The sequence below is a fragment of the Prionailurus viverrinus genome, chromosome C2 (genome assembly GCF_022837055.1).
Source record: "Prionailurus viverrinus isolate Anna chromosome C2, UM_Priviv_1.0, whole genome shotgun sequence".
In the NCBI taxonomy this organism is placed as follows: domain Eukaryota; kingdom Metazoa; phylum Chordata; class Mammalia; order Carnivora; family Felidae; genus Prionailurus; species Prionailurus viverrinus.
Genome location: NC_062569.1, coordinates 148,352,929 through 148,371,815, shown reverse-complemented (window position 1 = coordinate 148,371,815; position 18,887 = coordinate 148,352,929). Strand labels below are relative to the sequence as shown.

Sequence of the window (18,887 nt, the reverse complement as noted above, 5' to 3'; positions counted from 1 at the left end):
GAAACACTAAAATATTTGTGAATGAAATGATATGAAGCCTGAGAGTTGCTTCCAAAGAATCCAGATGAAACAACATTAAAAATAGGGTCTTGGGGAGCCTGGGTGCTTCAGTCAGTTGAGCATCCAACTCTTGATTTCCGCTCAGGTCATGATCTCAGAGTTGTGAGATCGAGCCCCATGTTGGGCTCCATGCTGAATGAATGTGGAGCCTGCTTAAGATTCTCTCTCTCTCCCTCCTCTGCCCCTCTCCCCGACTTGTGCTCTCTCTCTCTCGAAAGTAAAATAAATATATATATATATTTAATATATGTATATATTATATACATACACATATACAAAAATATATATAATATATAATAAATTATATATAATAAGTTATATATATATATATAAAATCTGGAATACATTAAAAAAGGAAAATCTCGGAGAACTTACCTCCAAAAGGTGTTGGAAACTGAGCCATGGTTCTGTTACTTTTACCTTGCTAATTGACGCCTGTAATTGAAATGCAACATTTAAGTTTATGAAAACTTCATTTCTATACACTTATAAACACACTGACATGCAGTCTTTAATGATCAGAAACTGATACTAGTGCTGTTCCATATGAAAATGAAAGTTACAATTAAGGGGTTCATTCATTCATTCTCTGCAGCTTCTTAGTGCCAGCTACAATGGCGGGCACTGGGGAATGTGAAGCTTTCAGTCTGGTGAGTGATACCGTTCGCTCAGAACAGCCTATTATATCACTGAGGTTTTACTTGTTACTCTTTAAATGTACGCCTTTACTTAACTATCTACATATACTAGTCCATCCGCTTGATGGTTGTAACAGCAGCTTCTTTTAATGAGCACTTAATACAAGCTGCACACTGTTCTGGGTGATTTATAGCTCTTAAAACTCTTCATCATCACGGCCCTATGATATCAGTAAGACAGACAGGTATTACCATCCCCTTATTACAGATGAGGAAAATGAGAATTAGAGAGATGAAGTGATTCAAGCAATACCACACATCTGGTGACTAAGTTGGATTGGAGCAGGGATAGCGAACTCCACAGCCTGCGTTCCACCCATGAAAAACACAGTCTGCAATCACTACTGAGAGATTTTGAGAAAGGCCATAAACAATGTATCCTATGTCAATGTCTGTCCAAAATACCAATCACAAACCCAATGCTCCAAAATCCCCATCAGGTGTTATCTGTTTATGAATAGCCAAGGTGAACCTCGTCTTCTTCCCCAACTAAAATAATCCAAAATTAGTATTTGCTTTTTCAACATGGCAGAGGCATACAGTTAAAAAATGAGTACTAAATATTCATACATTAAAAAATTTAGTTACTTTTAGATATTTACAATTACAGTCCCTTGTCCTAATACTCTTCAATTTCCTATTTTAATCTGTCCATGGATTTTCCCCCCAAATATCATATTTTTAAACTTCCAAAAGCTTTTTCTTGTTCTTAACTCTTTATTCCTAGTACTCTGTCATTTTTTTAACGGACACAACACCTTTTACTCTCCAGATTTTTTGGGTGGGAAGGAAGTATTTTGCTCTTTCATGTTCTTCTGTTTCTTACATCATATGATTCCTTTTTCTGTTTGTTGGCCGACTGTTTTGGGTCTCTGTCACTTTTGAGGCTTTCCTCATCTATCTGGTGATCCCTGGCTGCTTCCTCACATTTAAGACTGAGGTACTAAAAAAAATCAGCATGGATGCCAGTTCTCTTGATTGATGGACTGCTGTAGATGACAGTCACATTTCACTCAGAGACCTCCAATGTCAGTACGCAGAGGTCTCTTCATTCAAGCTGCTCAGTTTTGCCAGAAAGAAGTGTATGGGAGGGTGCTGGCTTTTGGGGAGGAGTAGAAAAGGCAGGAGTAAGTGAAGGGCTATACTTCCGGATGCACACTAAGACCTACTCCCTATATTTTCAGCCCCGACCTTTACTCTTCTGGTCAGAAGCATCTCTGGTTCTAGTGCTTGACCCATCTCCCCAGGAAAAATGGGACTGAAGAAATCATGTTTGCTGGGGATGCAGAAGACATTCCAAAAGATCTGGACATAGACTTTTCAAGAACTTCCGTTTCAGCTACAAAACTGACCTCTGCCTTTGGCAGCCACCAAACACTCTGAATCCTGTCAAGACACTCCTGGGACTGCTGATTTGTCCCTCATCTCTGCCGCCCTTCGGTAGGCACTAGGTTGTACCTTCCTCTGAACTCGGTTACCACTCTATTCACTCGGTTTCCAAAAAATTCTTCAGATCTTTTGTTCACTATCTTCTCTACTATTATCTTTCTCCCTATGTGTTAACAACTGCTGTGCTTCCTTTGCGATCACTGCAGATGTGATGGAAGAAGAAAAGATACATGTGGTCAAGCCACCATATTTAAGTGGGGGTCTGTGGATCCCGTTTTGAGGCAGGCCACTTCTCACTGCCAATTCCCTTTACGGCACCTGGGTGGCTCAGTAGGTTGAGCCTCCGACTCGATGTCAGCTCAGGTTGTGATCTTGCTATTGGGGATCCTGAGATCTGAGACCCTTGCTGGGCTCCACCCTGAGCGTGGAGCCTGCTTTGGATTCTCTCTCTCCCTCTCTCTCTTGCATGCATGTGCACTCTCTCTCTCATAATAAATAAATAAACCTTAAAAAAAAAAAAAAGAAATTAGCTGCTATTCTCTTCTTCCACAATTTCTCGCTCAATACACTACAGAGGTGAGCTTGATGATCTTCCAAAATTTTTTAATGTTTCATCTCACTTAATCTTCATAATGCTCTTAAAATTGACAAATCATACATCTTTTTGTTGAGCTTTGCAAAAGCAGTAAGCTCTCATTTTTTAAAAGCATAGTAATGCAAATATTTCATATATAGAACATGAAAAAACATTCTGTTCTGGTTTACTTCCATTCTTTACTATTTATTGCAAAATAAAGAAAAGTTACTGGTTTATCTATCTTCTTGGAACCCAGCCACTTTACCACATTTTCTTATTGGTGCTAAGGCACTCAGATGAGTCTCTCAGGTTTTCTAGATCTATATCCTCTGAGAATAAAGAATTTAAGCTTGCATTATTTGCCCAAACCAGTAAAGCTACGCTATGTAATAGGTGGAAAGGCAGGAATTTTGATACTGCCCCTGGCTTTCATGGTGATGGTTTTGGTGTTTAATAAGTATTGATATTTCATAACCAATGAAATAGGTTATAAATAGTTATATCTGCTATTGTGTTTTGGTAAATAGCTTTTGCCATGTTTAGGCAGTTTTCTATCATTTTTATTTGACTTAAACTTTCATTAGAAAAGCCTGCTAATTTTTTTCAGAGGCTTTTTTAGAGTATTTAATAAGATGACCATGTATTTCTTCTTTAATTAGCATACTAAATTATAGTGATATATTTCCTAACACAAATTATCCTAGAATTTATGTAATAAACCCAACTCAGATATGCATGTTACTCTTTTACTACATAACTAGGTCCAATTTGCTCACATTTTCTTTAGAATTTTTGCTTAAGGAAACATTATACACAATTCTATGCAACAGAGAATCTAGAGACAATGGTTAGATTTCTACTTCACTGTAATTTCCAAACTGATCTTTTAAAAGGACATAATACTTTAAGAGAGCATAGAACTAACTTGAAATGTAAAGGTATAACATGAAAAAGGTCCCAAGAAAAAATAATTTTAGGGGTGAGTTTGAACTAACCTTCAAGAAACAAATAATTCCTTTTACTAAAACAATTCCACAGGTTATGAAATTAGCATAACCAATACTAAACTATGGTAACAAAAGTAGTGACCATTTTCACCTAGATATAATTATACGCCTTACTTTAAGTGTTTCACAGCTATTTTGAGAGTCACAGAGTATAACAACTCCTATGGTCCAAAGTATCTATGTATATTTAAAAAAATTTTTTTTAAAGTTTATTTATTTTTGATAGAGTTCAGTGAGCAGGGGAGAAGCAGAGAGAGAGAGGGAGATGGGAGGATCTGAAGCAGGCTCTGTGTTGACAGCAGCGAGCCCCATGTGGGGCTCAAACTCACAAACCATGAGATCATGACCTGAGCCAAAGGTGAACGCTCAACTGACTGAGCCACCCAGGTGCCCCAAAGTATATTTTAATGATCAGTGGCTCCTTGCAAAGAGTATTTGCTGAAATTAAAAAAAAAAAAAAGAACTTTAAAAAGAAAAAAAAGTGGGGCATCTGGGTGGCTTGGTTGGTTAAGCATTCGACTCTTGATTCCAGCTCAGGACATGATTCTCACCTTAATGAGACTGAGCCCTGCATCAGGCTCTGCACTAAGCATGAAGCCTGCTTAAGATTCTCTCCCTGCTCTTCCCCTGCTCATGCACTCCCTCCGTGTCTCTCTCTCTCTCAAAACTAAGTATGTGCTGTTTACTGTCCTTCCTAGAATTCAGGAAATCATCCCCCACTTCCTCCCTCTGCCCCGCTCTGTGAACCTCTTCCCCAAAAGCCTTCACTTCATTATTAGCAGCGTCAGACAAAATTTATCTTCTGGCCCTTCTAACCCCTGTCTGCTTCCTCGTCATCTTAAATCCGTAAGTAACAATGGAAAGGGTTGCAACCTCAGCCTGCGCCCTACACTTGCAAACTAAAGCCCTTCTGTCTCTTCCCTCCCCAATCCAAGTCTTGTTCCTTGACTGTCACTCAACTTAAGCCAGGTCCTGGTAAGGAATGGACCTAATAAAAACTAAATCGCTTTGAGGTGTGAAGAAGATGTACCTTCCAGACTTATTACTAACACAAACATCCAAATGCTGGTTTAAGAATGACACTGGAATATTCCCACACACATTTCTTTTAGCCACAGGCACTTCAAATGCTATTTACAGCGAGGTTCTCCTCAGCTCCTAGGGAACCCCAGACAAAGTAGTAACACGCAATGAAGCAACCAGATCAAACCTTCCAATCCCACCTCCTTTTCAGTTCTATGCCACACAGGCAGATCAGGGTGATAACATCTTGGTTCAAACTGTTGTTCCTACTTTTACATATATTTGTCGTATGTATTACAATAATTTGAAAAAAGAAAATAATTTTTTAAAAATACCGCAAGATTTCTAAGTGCCACAAACCAGATTTCTAGTTTGGCTACAGTGGTATAAGCCCACTAGAGCCTCTGTCCCACTTAAAACTAAAAACTGGGCACCTGGGTGGCTCAGTTAAGTGTCCAACTCTTGGTTTTGGCTCAGGTCATGATCTCACACCTCATGGGTTCGAGCCCCGTGTCAGGCTCCATGCTGACATTGATGGTGTGGAGCCTGCCTGGGATTCTCTCTCTCCCCCTCTCTCTCTGCTCCTCCCCTGCTCTTTCTCTCTCAAAAATATATAAACTTAAAAAAAAAAAAACACTTTTAAAAACTGGGCAAAAGTTTTAAAAAACAAATACCTAAGGACAGTAAGAAGTAAAGAAAAATAGGCAGATTTCAGAAGACAGTCAGAAGTCCTCCCAACTTTTGTTCACTTTTCCCTAGCAGCTCTGCCCCAAGAGTTGGCCCAGTCATGGAGTTATGCAGTGAGGCAGAGGAGCAAAAGGTAAAACTCTGGTAGAAACCCAGTCTGGCCAAAGGAACTAATAAAAAAGGCCTGTGTGGACAGGAGAGTGTGAGGATCCCTTAATTCTGTAAATGAACTCCCACAAGACTCAGGCTCACCTCTGAGCTGCAGGACGGAACAAAAGTAGCACAGCAAAAGTATTGAAAACTGACCTAACAATGGGACCTCTGTGAGCAGGCAGCAGCAGGCAGAACTTGTACTTGGAACCTAATCAGGAAGAAGACCTGCTACAACCAACACCAGCACTGTGCAGAGGGTCACTGCAGCACCCGGAACCTGACATGAAATTCACAATCTCCACGAGGTAATCCAAACTTACTGGACATACATGCAACTAGGAAAATCTTGCAAATTCTCAAAGAAAGGAAAGACTGTAATAAACAGATCCCAGATCCCAAATGATAGAGAGACTGAAATTATCACAAAGACTTTAGAGGAGCTATTATCACCTGTGTTCCATGAGGTAAAAGTAAACACAAATGAAATGACTTGAAATACACAAGATCAGCAGAGAAGAAAAAATTAGTTGAAAAAGAAGCAAATGGAAATTTTAGAGAGAAACTTAGATTTTCAAGAATAAAGGAACAGAAACAGAAATGATAAATATATGGATAAATATATAAAATTATATTTTTCCTATAAAACTCCTGAAGATACGTAGAGTGCTGAAAGCAAATATTGTCACACTGTGCAGTAGGGCTATCAACATGTATAAATGTAATAATACATAGGACAACCTTAACATAAAGGTCTGTTGGGTAAGAGTAAGGGACTTAGATGGCTGCAAGCCTTCTACATTTTATTTCAAGTAATAAAATATTACCTGTAAGCAGACTATGAAAGTTAAATATATTTAATCCCTAGAGTAACTACTTAGAAAAATAAAAACACAAACATACCAAAGAAATATAGCCAGAAAGGCAATAGACAAATGAAAATAGAACGCTAAAAATTACTCAATTCAAAAAAGTCAGGAAAAGAAGAACAGAAGAACAAAAAACAGGATAAACAAAACAAATAATAAAATAGCAGATGTAATTTTAAAATACCTATGATTACATTAAATGTTAATGGTCTAAACACTAAAGAAGAGAATGGGGGGGGGGAGCAATGTAAACGACAAATAGAAGGAAGGGAATAATAAAGACACTAGCAGATATAAAAGAAATTTTTGAAAAGACCTACGATAGAGAAAATTAATGAAACCAAAATCTGGTTCCTGGGGGGAGGGGGGACAAACCCTTACTGACACTGATTAAAAGAGAGGGAGAACACAAATCAGATCAGAAATGAACTAAGGGTCATTACCATCAATCCTACAAACATTAAAAGAATAAGAAATACTCGGGGCGCCTGGGTGGCGCAGTCGGTTAAGCGTCCGACTTCAGCCAGGTCACGATCTCGCGGTCCGTGAGTTCGAGCCCCGCGTCAGGCTCTGGGCTGATGGCTCGGAGCCTGGAGCCTGTTTCCGATTCTGTGTCTCCCTCTCTCTCTGCCCCTCCCCCGTTCATGCTCTGTCTCTCTCTGTCCCAAAAATAAATAAACGTTGAAAAAAAAAATTAAAAAAAAAAAAAAGAATAAGAAATATTAAAAACAACTTTATGCCAACAATGTGACAATGTGGATGAACAAATTTCTTGGAAAAAACTTACTAAAATTGATACAAGGAGAAACAGAGTATCCAAATATTACTATACTTATTAAAGGAACTGATCTTACTTTTTCTTCCCAAAAAAGAAAACTGCATTCTCAAATGGTTTCACTGGTGAATTCTATCAAACATTCAAGGAAAAGAAAATACAAAAACGTTACAAACTTTTTCAAACAATAAAGGGATCAGTGCCCAACTCATGTTTTTGAAGCCATCATAATGCTAACACCTGACAGATATTATCCCCCCAAATTACATATCAAGATCCTAAAGAATACAGATGCCAAAATCCTTCACAATAAAAGCTTCATCTTAATAATACATAAAAAGGTTAATAAAACATGACCAAATAGGGTTTATCACAGAAATGCAAGATTTGCTTACCATTTGATAATCAGTTAATGTAATTTACCACATTAAATGAATAAAGCAAAACAAACAAACAAAAAAAACCCCAATATGATCATTTCAGTAAATGTGGGGAAAAAAAGCTTTTGACAAAAAATCAACACCCAATAATGATTAAAACTCCCAGAAAATTAGAATTAATAAGAAACTTCCACAGATAGAGGGCATCTATGAAAACCTACAGCTAATACAGTTAATGGTTTAAGACTGAATTTCTCCCCATGAAAATAGGAAGGCAGGGATATCTGCTTTTACCACTCCTATTCAACATTGTTCTGAAGGTTCTAGCCACTGAAATAAGGTAAGAAAAACTGAAAAATAATAGCCATAAAGATTGGAAAAGAATAAAATGAAACTCTCCCTACTTGCAGAAAACTCCAAGGAAGCTACTAAATACGGTAATAAGTGAATTTACTAGATTCTTATTTTGCAAAGTGACTTAGCAAAATTACAGGATAAAAGGTTAAGTTAATAACGTTCTAAAAATCAACTGATTTCTCATATACTAGAAGCAAATAATTGGAAACTGAAATTAGACAAACAATCCCATTTACAGCAGTGCCAAAAAATGTATAAGTGCTAGGTATAAATTTAACAAAAGACATCAGGGGTGCCTGGCTGGCTCAGTTGGTAGAGGATGGTACTCTTGATCTCAGGGTCATGAATTCAAGCCCTCCTTTAGGGCATTGAACTTACTTAAAAAACAAAACAAAACAAACAAAAGACATCCAAGGCCTCTACATTGAACACACTACAAAATATTAGGGGGAAAAATTAAAGAAGACCTACATAAATGGAGACATATACTAAGTTCCTGGATTAGAAGATTTAATATTGTTAAAGTTGCAGTTCTCTCCAAATGGATCTGTATATTCAATGCATTTCCAATCAAACTGCAGCAGGCTTTTTAGTAGAAACTAACAAGCTAATATTAAATTTACATGGAAATGCAAAGGACCTAGAATAACCAGAGCAGTTTTAAAAAATAACAAAATTAGAGTACTTATCCTACCTGATTTCAAGATTTACTATGAAGCAACAGTAATCAAGACCTTTGGAACTGGTGCAAAGAGAGACATACCAGATCAATGGAACAGAAAACAAGAGTTCAGAAATAGATTTACACATTTGGTGAATTCACTTTTAGTAAAGTAACAAAGGCAAACCACTGGAGGGAAAAAAAAAAGACTTTTCAACAAACAAACAAACAAACAAACAGTGTATCAACTGGATATTCATATAGAAAAAAAGAAAAAGAACATTGACCCTAACTTCATATTATACACAAAAATTAACTCAAATGGAGCAAAATTAAAAAATTTAAATTTGGACCAATTTAAAACCATATAGTTTAACATTAAAATTCTAAAAGATGGGAGAATACCTTCATGACCCTTGACTAGACAATGATTTCTTAGAATACAAATAAGCATGATTTATTTACAAAAAAGAAGAAGGGCTGGGCTTCATCAAAAAAATTAACTCTTCAAAAGTACCATTAAGAAAACAAAAAACGAAAGCTATAAACAAAAAAACGTTTGCAACACAATCATCAGACAAAGGAACTGTATTCAGAATAATATGGAACTCTTACAACTTTCTTAAAAATAAAATAAGATGGGGGAGGGGAGGGGCGTCTGGGTGGCTCAGTAGGTTAAGCAACCAACTGTTGATTTCAGCTCAGGTCATGATCTCACTGTTCCTGGGATCAAACCCCATATCAGGCTCTATGCCAACAGTGTGAGCCTTCTTGGGATTCTCACTCTCCCTCTCTCTCTGCTCCTCCCCCTGTCAAAATAAATAAATAAACTTATAAGACAGGAGCACCTGGGTGGCTCAGTCAGTTAGTTGACTTCAGCTCAAGTCATGATCTCATGGTTCATAAGTTCAAGCCCCACGTTGGGCTCTGTGCCGACAGTTCAGAGCCTAGGGCCTGAACTGTGGATTCTGTGTCTTCCTCTCTGTTCCTCCCCCACTCACGTTCTGTCTCTCAAAAATAAATAAACATTAAAATTTTTTTTTCAAAAATAAGATGGATTTGCCTATGGCTCACCATAGCTTGCTTATCCTGAACTGTAATTCCTCTGCTCTTCCCAAATAAGCATCTTTTGTACTTAAAAGAAATAGTAAGACGGGTGCCTGGGTGGCTTAGTTGGTTGATTAAGCATCTGACTTCAGTTCAGGTCATGATCTCACGGTTTCTGAGTTCGAGCCCGGCATTGGGCTCTCTGCTGTCAGCGTAGAACCTGCTTCAGATCCTGTCTCCCTACCCCTCTGCCCCTCCCCGACTTGTGCACACTCCCTTACTTCCTCTCTCCTGTCTCTCTCTCAAAAATAAACATTAAAAAAAAAACAAAACAACAAAAACCTCAGTGAGGAAATGGTCAAAAGAAATGTAACAGACACTTCACCAAATAACTTCAATAAATGGCAAATAAACACATGGAAAGAAGCTCAACATCATGAGACATTAGGGAAATTAAGCTGCAATGATATGCCACTATATTTCCACTGGAATGGCAAACACGAAAGACTGATCATACCAAGGATTCTGAAGTGCTGCTGACAGGAACGTAAGATGGGATGACCACTTTGAAAAGCACTTCTAGGTATTTAGCTAAAAGAAATGAAAATTTGGGGTGTCTGGGTGGATCAGTAGGTTAGGCATCCGACTCTTGACCTCAGCTCATGTCATGACCTCTCAGTTCATGGGTTCGAGCCCCGAATTGGGCTCTGTGCTGACAGTGCAGAGTCTTCTTGGGATTCTCTCTCTCTCTCCCTCTCTCTCTGCCCCTCCCCAGCTCATGCTCTCTCTCTCAAAATAAATAAATTAAAAACAAAAAAGAAAAGGAAATAAATGTTTATGCCTACACGAAAATGTGTAAACAATCATATCAACTTTTTTTTAAATGTTTATTTTTATTTTTGAGAGAGAGAGAGAGAGAGAGAGAGAGAGAGAGAGAGCATGAGTGGGGGAGGGGCAGAGAGAGAGGGAGGCACAGAATCCAAAGCAGGCTCTAGGCTCTGAGCTGTCAGCACAGAACCCAACAACAGGGCTGGAACTCATAAACCTTGAGATCACGACCTGAGCTGAAGTGTGATGCTTAACCGACTGAGCCAGCCAGGTACCCCTCAACTTTATTTTTAAGAGCCAAAGCTAGTAACCCAAATATCAATCGAATGATGAAGGGATAAAGAGTGATTTATCTCTTGTACTGCTTAGCAATAAAATGTAATACTACTTAGCAATAAAAAGGAACCAACTGAGGAGTGCCTGGGTGGCTCAGTTGGTTGGGTGTCCAACTTCGGCTCAGGTCATGATCTCACAGTTCGTGAGTTCGAGCCCCACGTCAGGCTCTGTGCTGACAGCTCAGCCTGGAGCCTGCTTCAGATTCTGTGCCTCCCTCTCTCTCTGCCCCTCTCCCGCTAGTGCTCTGTCTCTGTCTCTCAAAAATGAATAAACATTAAAAAAAATTTTTTTTTTAAGAACCAACTGGTGCCACAAGCCACAACATGCATGAATGTCAAAATTATTATGCTCAGTGAAAGAAGCCATGTCTATATATGTACACACTGACTCCATTTTTGTTAAAATTCTAGAAAATATAAACTAATCTATAGTGGCAAAAAACCAATCAGTAGTTTCCAGGAGATGGGAGATACAGAGGAAGGGACATATTACAAAAATAGAAAGAGACAAGGAAACTTTGGGGAAAGGTGATGGTTTCATAGGTATATGCATATATCAAAACTGATCAAATAGTATACTTTAAACATATCCAGTTTATTGTAGTTCAATTATATCTTGATAAAGTTGGGGAAAAGTCATAAGCCACAACACACCAAAAAACTCTATGAATAAAATCAAGAGTTGTGCAATCCTAGCAGTTCAATACAAATTGGAATTATCTGTGTTGGAACATCATCTGAGAAAAGTACTTATTCCCAGTAACTCCCAACAAGTATTTGATCATTAGAAAACAACAAAAAAAGGCAACTTTGAGCTCAACTTAAAAACTTAATTGAAGAGACATAACAAATGATGAACAATAAGGCTTCTGAGCAAGAATGTTTAATATAAGCAGCAGTTCTCAGATTGTGATAATGAATCCTTAAAAACATTATTTAGTAAAGACGACAGAAAATTTATTTTTTTTTTGTTTTTTTTTTTTGTTTTGTTTTGTTTTTTTACAGAAGTAGGGTCGGATGGGACATAGTCTATGTTGAATGAAACCAAAATGCCTTACTAGAAAATACAAAGTATTGATCTTAATTTCAATATGTCCAGTGTGTTTTGGAACAAATGCCCTTTACTAAATACACAAAGACCAGTGGTTTTCCAAATGCCTTTGTGACCAAATAATAAATGCACATAACAGCTATATTCTGATATTCAATTCCACTGAAATGGGAAAAAAGTCTAGAAAGTATAGAATAAAAACCAGACATTCTTTAAAATGCCACCAATTAAAAGTTGGCCCAACTCTGGAAACACAAATCAAATTCTGCACATATCCTAATGTACACTAAGTGAAAAGAAATCAAAGTATTTGTAAGTATATAAACTAAATTCATATGTAATGGAACAGTAGATATGAAGCCTCACACAATCAGCATTTGGTTTGTGTGAGAAGAATATATATACCCCTAGAGGCAAATTATAAAGGCTTTTCAGAAAAAGATTAAAACTGCATTCACTACTGTAGCTATCAAAATAAATTCTATAGTTGAAACAAATTTAGAATGATATGTGAGATGTAAATTTCAGTCCCTCCATCTCTAAAGTTAACAGCATTTGGCTAGATATTGTATTAAGACTTTTCTATTCAAATTTCCAGAATATCAATCTTTTAGATTTATGACAAATTTATAATAAATTTTCAAATGTTAAGGTAATTGAAAAAGAAGGTTTTTTTTTTTATTCTCATGTCTGAGCACTTGTATACTTAATATTTTCATATTCTTCTCATTTAGGATCAGATAATCATTTCTATTTAGATCTTACTTGAAAATAAGCCTTTATGCCTTTCAAAGATTCCCTCTCTCCAAAGCCTTATTCATTTACTCAGGAAAACTTTTTATTCCCATGGACAACATAAAGCTGTACTGATCCAAAACAAAAACGACAGGCTTGTATCAGTAATTTTCATCTCCTCATTGAAGCATTTTAAGATTGTTTTAAAACAGCTGATTTATGAATTCTTATCTCATTCAAATGACACCATGAAGCTCTACTCCAGAATGAGAAATAATGGTCTACACATTATGCTAAAATTATAGAGTCGGATAAGGTGAGGAATTTTTACCACAATCCTTGCTATTAAGAAGTTTACAATCAACTCATACAACTCAATAGCAAAAAAATAACTCAGTTAAAAAATTAAGCAATCTACAGATTCAATGCAACCCCCATCAAAACATCAACAGCATTTTTCACAGAACTAGAACAAGTAATACTACAATTTGTATGGAACCGCAAGAGACCCCAAATAGCCAAAGCGATCTTGAGAAAGAAGAACAAAACTGGAGTATCACAATCCCAGAGTTCAAGATATACTGCAAAGCTGTAGTAATCAAGAAAGTATAGCAGTGACACAAAAACAGACACAAAGATCAACTGAGCAGAATGGAGAGCCCAGAAATAACCTCACGCTTATATGGTCAATTAATCTACAATAAAGGAAGCAAGAATATACAATAGTGAAAAGACAGTCTCTTCAATAAATGGTGCTGGGAAAACTGGATAGCTAATGCAAAAGACCTTCTCACACCATCCACAAAAATAAAATGGATTAAAGGCCTACATGGAGGACCTGAAACCATAAAACTCCTAGAAAAAAAACATAGGACGTAATCTCTTTGACGTCAGCCTTAGCAACTTTTTTCCTAGATCTATCTCCTCAGGCAAGGGAAACAAAAGCAAAAATAACTGTTGGGACTACACCAAAATAAAAAGCTTCTGCAAAGCGAAGGAAACCATCAACAAAATGAAAAGGCAACCTACTGAATGGGAGAAGATATTTGCAAATGACATATCCAATAAGCGGTTAATATCCAAATACAAACTTCTACAACTCAACACCAAGAAAAATCTGATTTAAAAAAATGGGCAGGGGCGCCTGGGTGGCTCAGTCGGTTAAGTGTCCAACTCTTGATTTCCACTCAGGCCACGATCTCACAGTTCAGGAGCTTGAGCCCCACATCAGGCTCTGCATTGGCAATGCAGAGCCTGTTTTTGGATTCTTTCTCTCCCTCTCTCTCTGCCCCTCCTCTGCTCATGTTCTCTCTCTCAAAATAAATAAACATAAAAATAAAAAATGGGGAGAGGACCAGAACTGACATTTTCTCAAAGACATACAGATGGCCAACAGATACATGAAAAGATGTTCAGCATCACTAATCATCAGAGAAATGCAAATTTAAAAAAAATATGAGATGTAACTTTATACTTGTCAAAATGGCTAGAATCAAAAAGACAATTAACAAGTGTTGGTGGGGACGTGGAGAAAAAAAGAAACTTCTCTACTGCTGGTGGGAATATAAATTGGTGCAGCCACTACGGAAAACAGTAAGGAGGTGCTGCAAAAAATTAAAAATAGAAATACCAGGGCACCTGGGTGGCTCCATCGATTGATCATCTGACTCTTGATTTCGGTTCAGGTCATGATCTCATGGTTTGGGGTATCAAGCCCCGCATCGGGATCTCTGCTGTCAGCCTGGGGCCTGCTTGGGGTTCTCTCTCTGCCCCTTCCCCACTTACACTCTCTCCCTCAAACGTTAAAACAAAAGAAAAAGAAAAGTCTTCATAAAAAAAAATAGAAATACCATACGATCCAGTAATTCCACCATTGGGTATTTACCCAAAGAAACTGAAAACACGAATTTCAAAAGATAGATGCACCCCTATATTTACTGTAGCATTATAATAATAACCCAGATATGGAAGCAACCCAAGTGTTCATCAATAGATGAATGGATAAAGATGTGGTGTGCACACACACACACAGGAATATTACTCAACCACAAAAAAGAATGAGATCTTGCTATTTGTGATAACATGGATGGATCTTGAAGACATTATGACAAGTGAACTAAGTCAGACAGAGAAGGATAAATACCTTATGATTTCCCCAATACGTGGAATCTAAAAAAAAACAAAGGAACAAACACACAGACTCTTAAATAGAGAATAAATTGGTGGTTGCCAGAGGGAAGGTGGAAGGGTTGGGTGAAATAGATAAAGGGGCTTAAGAGACACAAACTTCCAGTTATAAAATAAATACGTCACAAAGATGAAAAGTATAGCATAGGGAATACAGTTAACAATACTGTAATAACACTGTATGATGACAGATGGTGACCACACTCATTGTGGAAAGCACTGAGTGATGTAAAGTTGTTGAATTAATGCACTGTATATCTGAAACTAATACGACATTGTATGTTAAAAACAACAAATGGGCAAAGGACCTGAATAGGCATTTTTCAAAAGATCTACAGAAGGCTAACAGACATATGAAAAGATGCTCAATATCACTCATCACTAGGAAAATGCAAAACAAAACCACAATGAGGTAGGACAGGTATTACCAAAAGGAGAAGAGAGAACAAATGCTAGCTAGCAAGGACATGGAGAAAAGGGAACATTTGTGCCCTGTCGGGAGGGATGTAAATTTGTACACCTGCTATGGCAAACAGTATGGAGGCTCCTCAAAAAAAACAAAAATAGAATTACTATTATAATCCAGCAATCCCACTCCTGAATCTATGTCCAAGGATGAAATCAATATCTCGAAGAGATGTATGAATCCTCATATTTACTGTAGCATTGTTCACAATAACCAAGATAATGTCAGTGGATACACAGATAAAGAAAATGTGGTATACATACATATATATGTATTCGACCATTAAAAAAAAAAGGAAGAAATCCTGCTATTTGTAACATGAATGAGCCTGGAGGACATTTTACAAAGTGAAATAATCCAGACATGGAAAGACAAGTACTGTATGATCTCACTTACATGTGGAATCTAAAAAAGCCAAACTAATGGAACCAGAAAGTAAAATGGTGATTGCCAGGAGCTAGCAGGCAGAGGGAAGGAGAAGAAGCTTGTTGAAGGAGACAAAATTTCAGTTATAGAGGCGAGCCTGGGTGGCTTAGTGGATTAAACATCCGACTCTCCATTTTGGCTCAGGTCACGATCTCAGTTTGTGAGATCAAGCCATGAGGTTGGTTCTGCACTGACAGCACAGGGCCTGCTTGGGATTCTCTCTCCCTCTCTCTCTGCCTCTCCCCCACTCTTTCTCTCTCTCACTCTCTCTCTCTCTTTCTCTCTCTCTCTCTTTCAAAATAAATAAACTTAAAAAAATTTCAGTTATAAAATGAGTTAAGTTCTGGGGATCGAATGTATAGTGACTGTAGTTAATAATACTGTATTCTATACTTGAAATCTGCTAAGAGAATAGATCTTAAGTGCTCTCACTACACACACACACACACACACACACACACACACACACACACAGAGTTAACTACATGAAGTATGGATGCATTAATTAGCTCAACTGTGGTAAGCACTCGCAATGTATATGAATATTAAATCATCACATTGTGTACCCAAAATACACAGTACTTCAATAAAGCTGGAGGGGGAAAGAATTTACAATTAAATAGGGGATGGAAAATACACATCAAAAATCTGTGTGTGTGTGTGTGTGTGTGTGTATGTGCGTGTGTGTGTGAGAGAGAAAGTGTATATGTATACAGAGCGAGATGTAAACAACACATAATAACTAAAATTTTGTTAAATGCTTACTAATACATCTGATCTGTATTAGCCAACTTAATCTTATGAACTAACAGCCCTATGGGTTAAATGTCATTGCTATCCCATCTTACAGATATAGAAACTAAGGCAACAGTTTATACAATTATTAAATGATAAAGAGGAGGTCAGGGTTTGGTTTCAGGGCACATGATCATAACCTCATACTTTCAGGATTATGAACTTGTTGGAACAACCATGAAGTAGTTAGCCTGGTAAACGAAACAGGGTGGAGCTGGGAGGTGGGGAGTGAGGGGATACGGTTCCAAGCAATAAAAGCATTAGAATACAAAAAGGACGCAGAAAGGGAAACCACGTGTTTGTTTTTTTAAAGTATCCTAGCAGACCACAGAGGAAACTGAGCAGGAGAAAGAAGTTTGACAGAATTTTGCCGTATAAGACCAAAGAGCTTTTTCCTTCTTGTATAAAAAAGCAAAGCTCCCCGAAGTGTAAACATTTATCACACAGAAGCATATATATATGCATATATATATGTATGTGTATATATATATATGTGTGTGTGTGTGTATACACACACACACATATATATATATATATATATATATATATATATATATATATACCCAAAATCCCAGGGGAAAAGACAGACAGAAAGAAAGACAAAGACAGAAAGAAAGAAAGAGAGAAAGAACAAAAACAAAAACAAAAAAAGTGAGTGAAGGCAGAAGTTCTAATCACATGATAGGATTTCAACGAGTTATTGAACAAACAGAAAAGCCAAGTACTTACTTAGAGCAAAGCAGAGAAGGAAGGGCATGTTTCTGTCTAAAGTGGCCGGCCCTGCTGTCAGGGAAGGAGACACACTCAGGAATGTTGGTCTGGAGGGCTCCCCAAGACAGTGCTAGGTAAGGCGGTGCTTCAAGCATCTGGAGTTCTTAGAGGCAGAGAGGGTGGTCACTATGTAGACAAATATGGCCTGTACCCTCCTACTTTAATTAACAGCTTCGTATATTTCCTTTTAGTCTTTTCCCTATATTTATACAATTGCTTCCTTCTTTTCACACTTTCCATTGTAATACATGCTTTCCCCAAGTTATTTTAAAGCATTTCATAAACATGCTGCCAGAATTAGTAATCTTCAGAGTGAGGCAAACACTCCTATACTTACACATAAAAGATAGAAAAACTGGGGCGACTGAATGGCTCAGTCGGTTGAGCATCTGACTCTTGATTTCAACTCAGGTCATGATCCCAAGGATGTGGGATGGAGCCCCCTGTCAGACTCTGCACTGGGTGTGGTGCCCGCTTGAAATTCTCTGTCTCTCCCTCTGCCCCTCTCCCCTGCTTGCTCTCTCTTTCTCTCAAATAAAATTTAAAAAAGAAAGAAAGAAGGAAAGAAAGAAGAAAGAAAGAAAGAAAGAAAGAAAGAAAGAAAGACAGACACACAGACTACTGAGCAATCAAGAAATAGGTAAACAGTAGTTAAAAAAAATTTTTTTAACGTTTATTTATTTTTGAGAGACATAGCGTGAGTAGAGGAAGGGCAGAGAGAGAGGGAGACACAGAATCTGAACCAGGCTCCAGGCTCTGAGCTGTCAGCACAGAGCCCGATGCCGGACTGGAACTCATGAACCATGAGATCATGACCTGAGCCAAAGCCTAAGTCAGATGCTTAACTGGCTGAGCCACCCAGGAGCCCTAGTAAATAGCAGTTTGTTTTTTTTTTGTTTTTTTTTTTGTTTTTTTTTAATTTTTTTATTTTTGGGACAGAGAGAGACAGAGCATGAACGGGGGAGGGGCAGAGAGAGAGGGAGACACAGAATCGGAAACAGGCTCCAGGCTCTGAGCCATCAGCCCAGAGCCTGACGCGGGGCTCGAACTCACGGACCGTGAGATCGTGACCTGGCTGAAGTCGGACGCTTAACCGACTGCGCCACCCAGGCGCCCCTAAATAGCAGTTTTTAAAAGCTCGGATGAGGGGTGGCGCCTGGGTGGCTCAGTCGGTTGAGCGTCCGACTTGGGCTCAGGTCACGATCTCACAGCTCATGAGTTCCAGCCCCGCGTCGGGCTCTGTGCTGACAGCTCAGAGCCTGGAGGCTGCTTCTGCTTCTGTGTCTCCCTCTCTCTCTGCCCCTAACCCATTAAGCAGATGGCTAGAATGTGTCTGAGCGAAGTCTGTAACCTTTCTTCATCTCAGCTTCAGAAAGGTAAGCTAATTAATGAGAGCTAAAGGAATAAATACTCATCCTTAATTTCGGTATCTACATTAAAATCCCAAATGTTGATATTTTAAAGTAGAAGACCTCTATAAACGTGTATTTATAAAATAGGAAGACCATTCTTAAAGTAGTATTTATTAAATATCATTCCACATGAAAATGAAAATTATGTTGAAAGAGGTTTGTTATTTGATTTCCATTTTATTATCATAAAGGGAGATTATT

At 37.9% G+C, this 18,887-nt stretch overlaps 1 protein-coding gene across 4 annotated transcripts in view; it reads right to left on the bottom strand.

Annotated features, from left to right (window-relative positions):
* The window catches only part of ITSN1 (intersectin 1), a 219,826-nt gene that overhangs the window by 151,442 nt on the left and 49,497 nt on the right, over positions 1–18,887 (bottom strand). For all 4 annotated transcript variants that reach the window (XM_047874631.1, XM_047874628.1, XM_047874630.1 and 1 more), the window contains exon 2: positions 436–495. In XM_047874631.1, coding sequence (XP_047730587.1) covers positions 436–463 — 28 coding nt within the window. In that variant the 5' untranslated portion in view covers positions 464–495. The remainder of the gene's footprint in view (positions 1–435; positions 496–18,887) is intronic.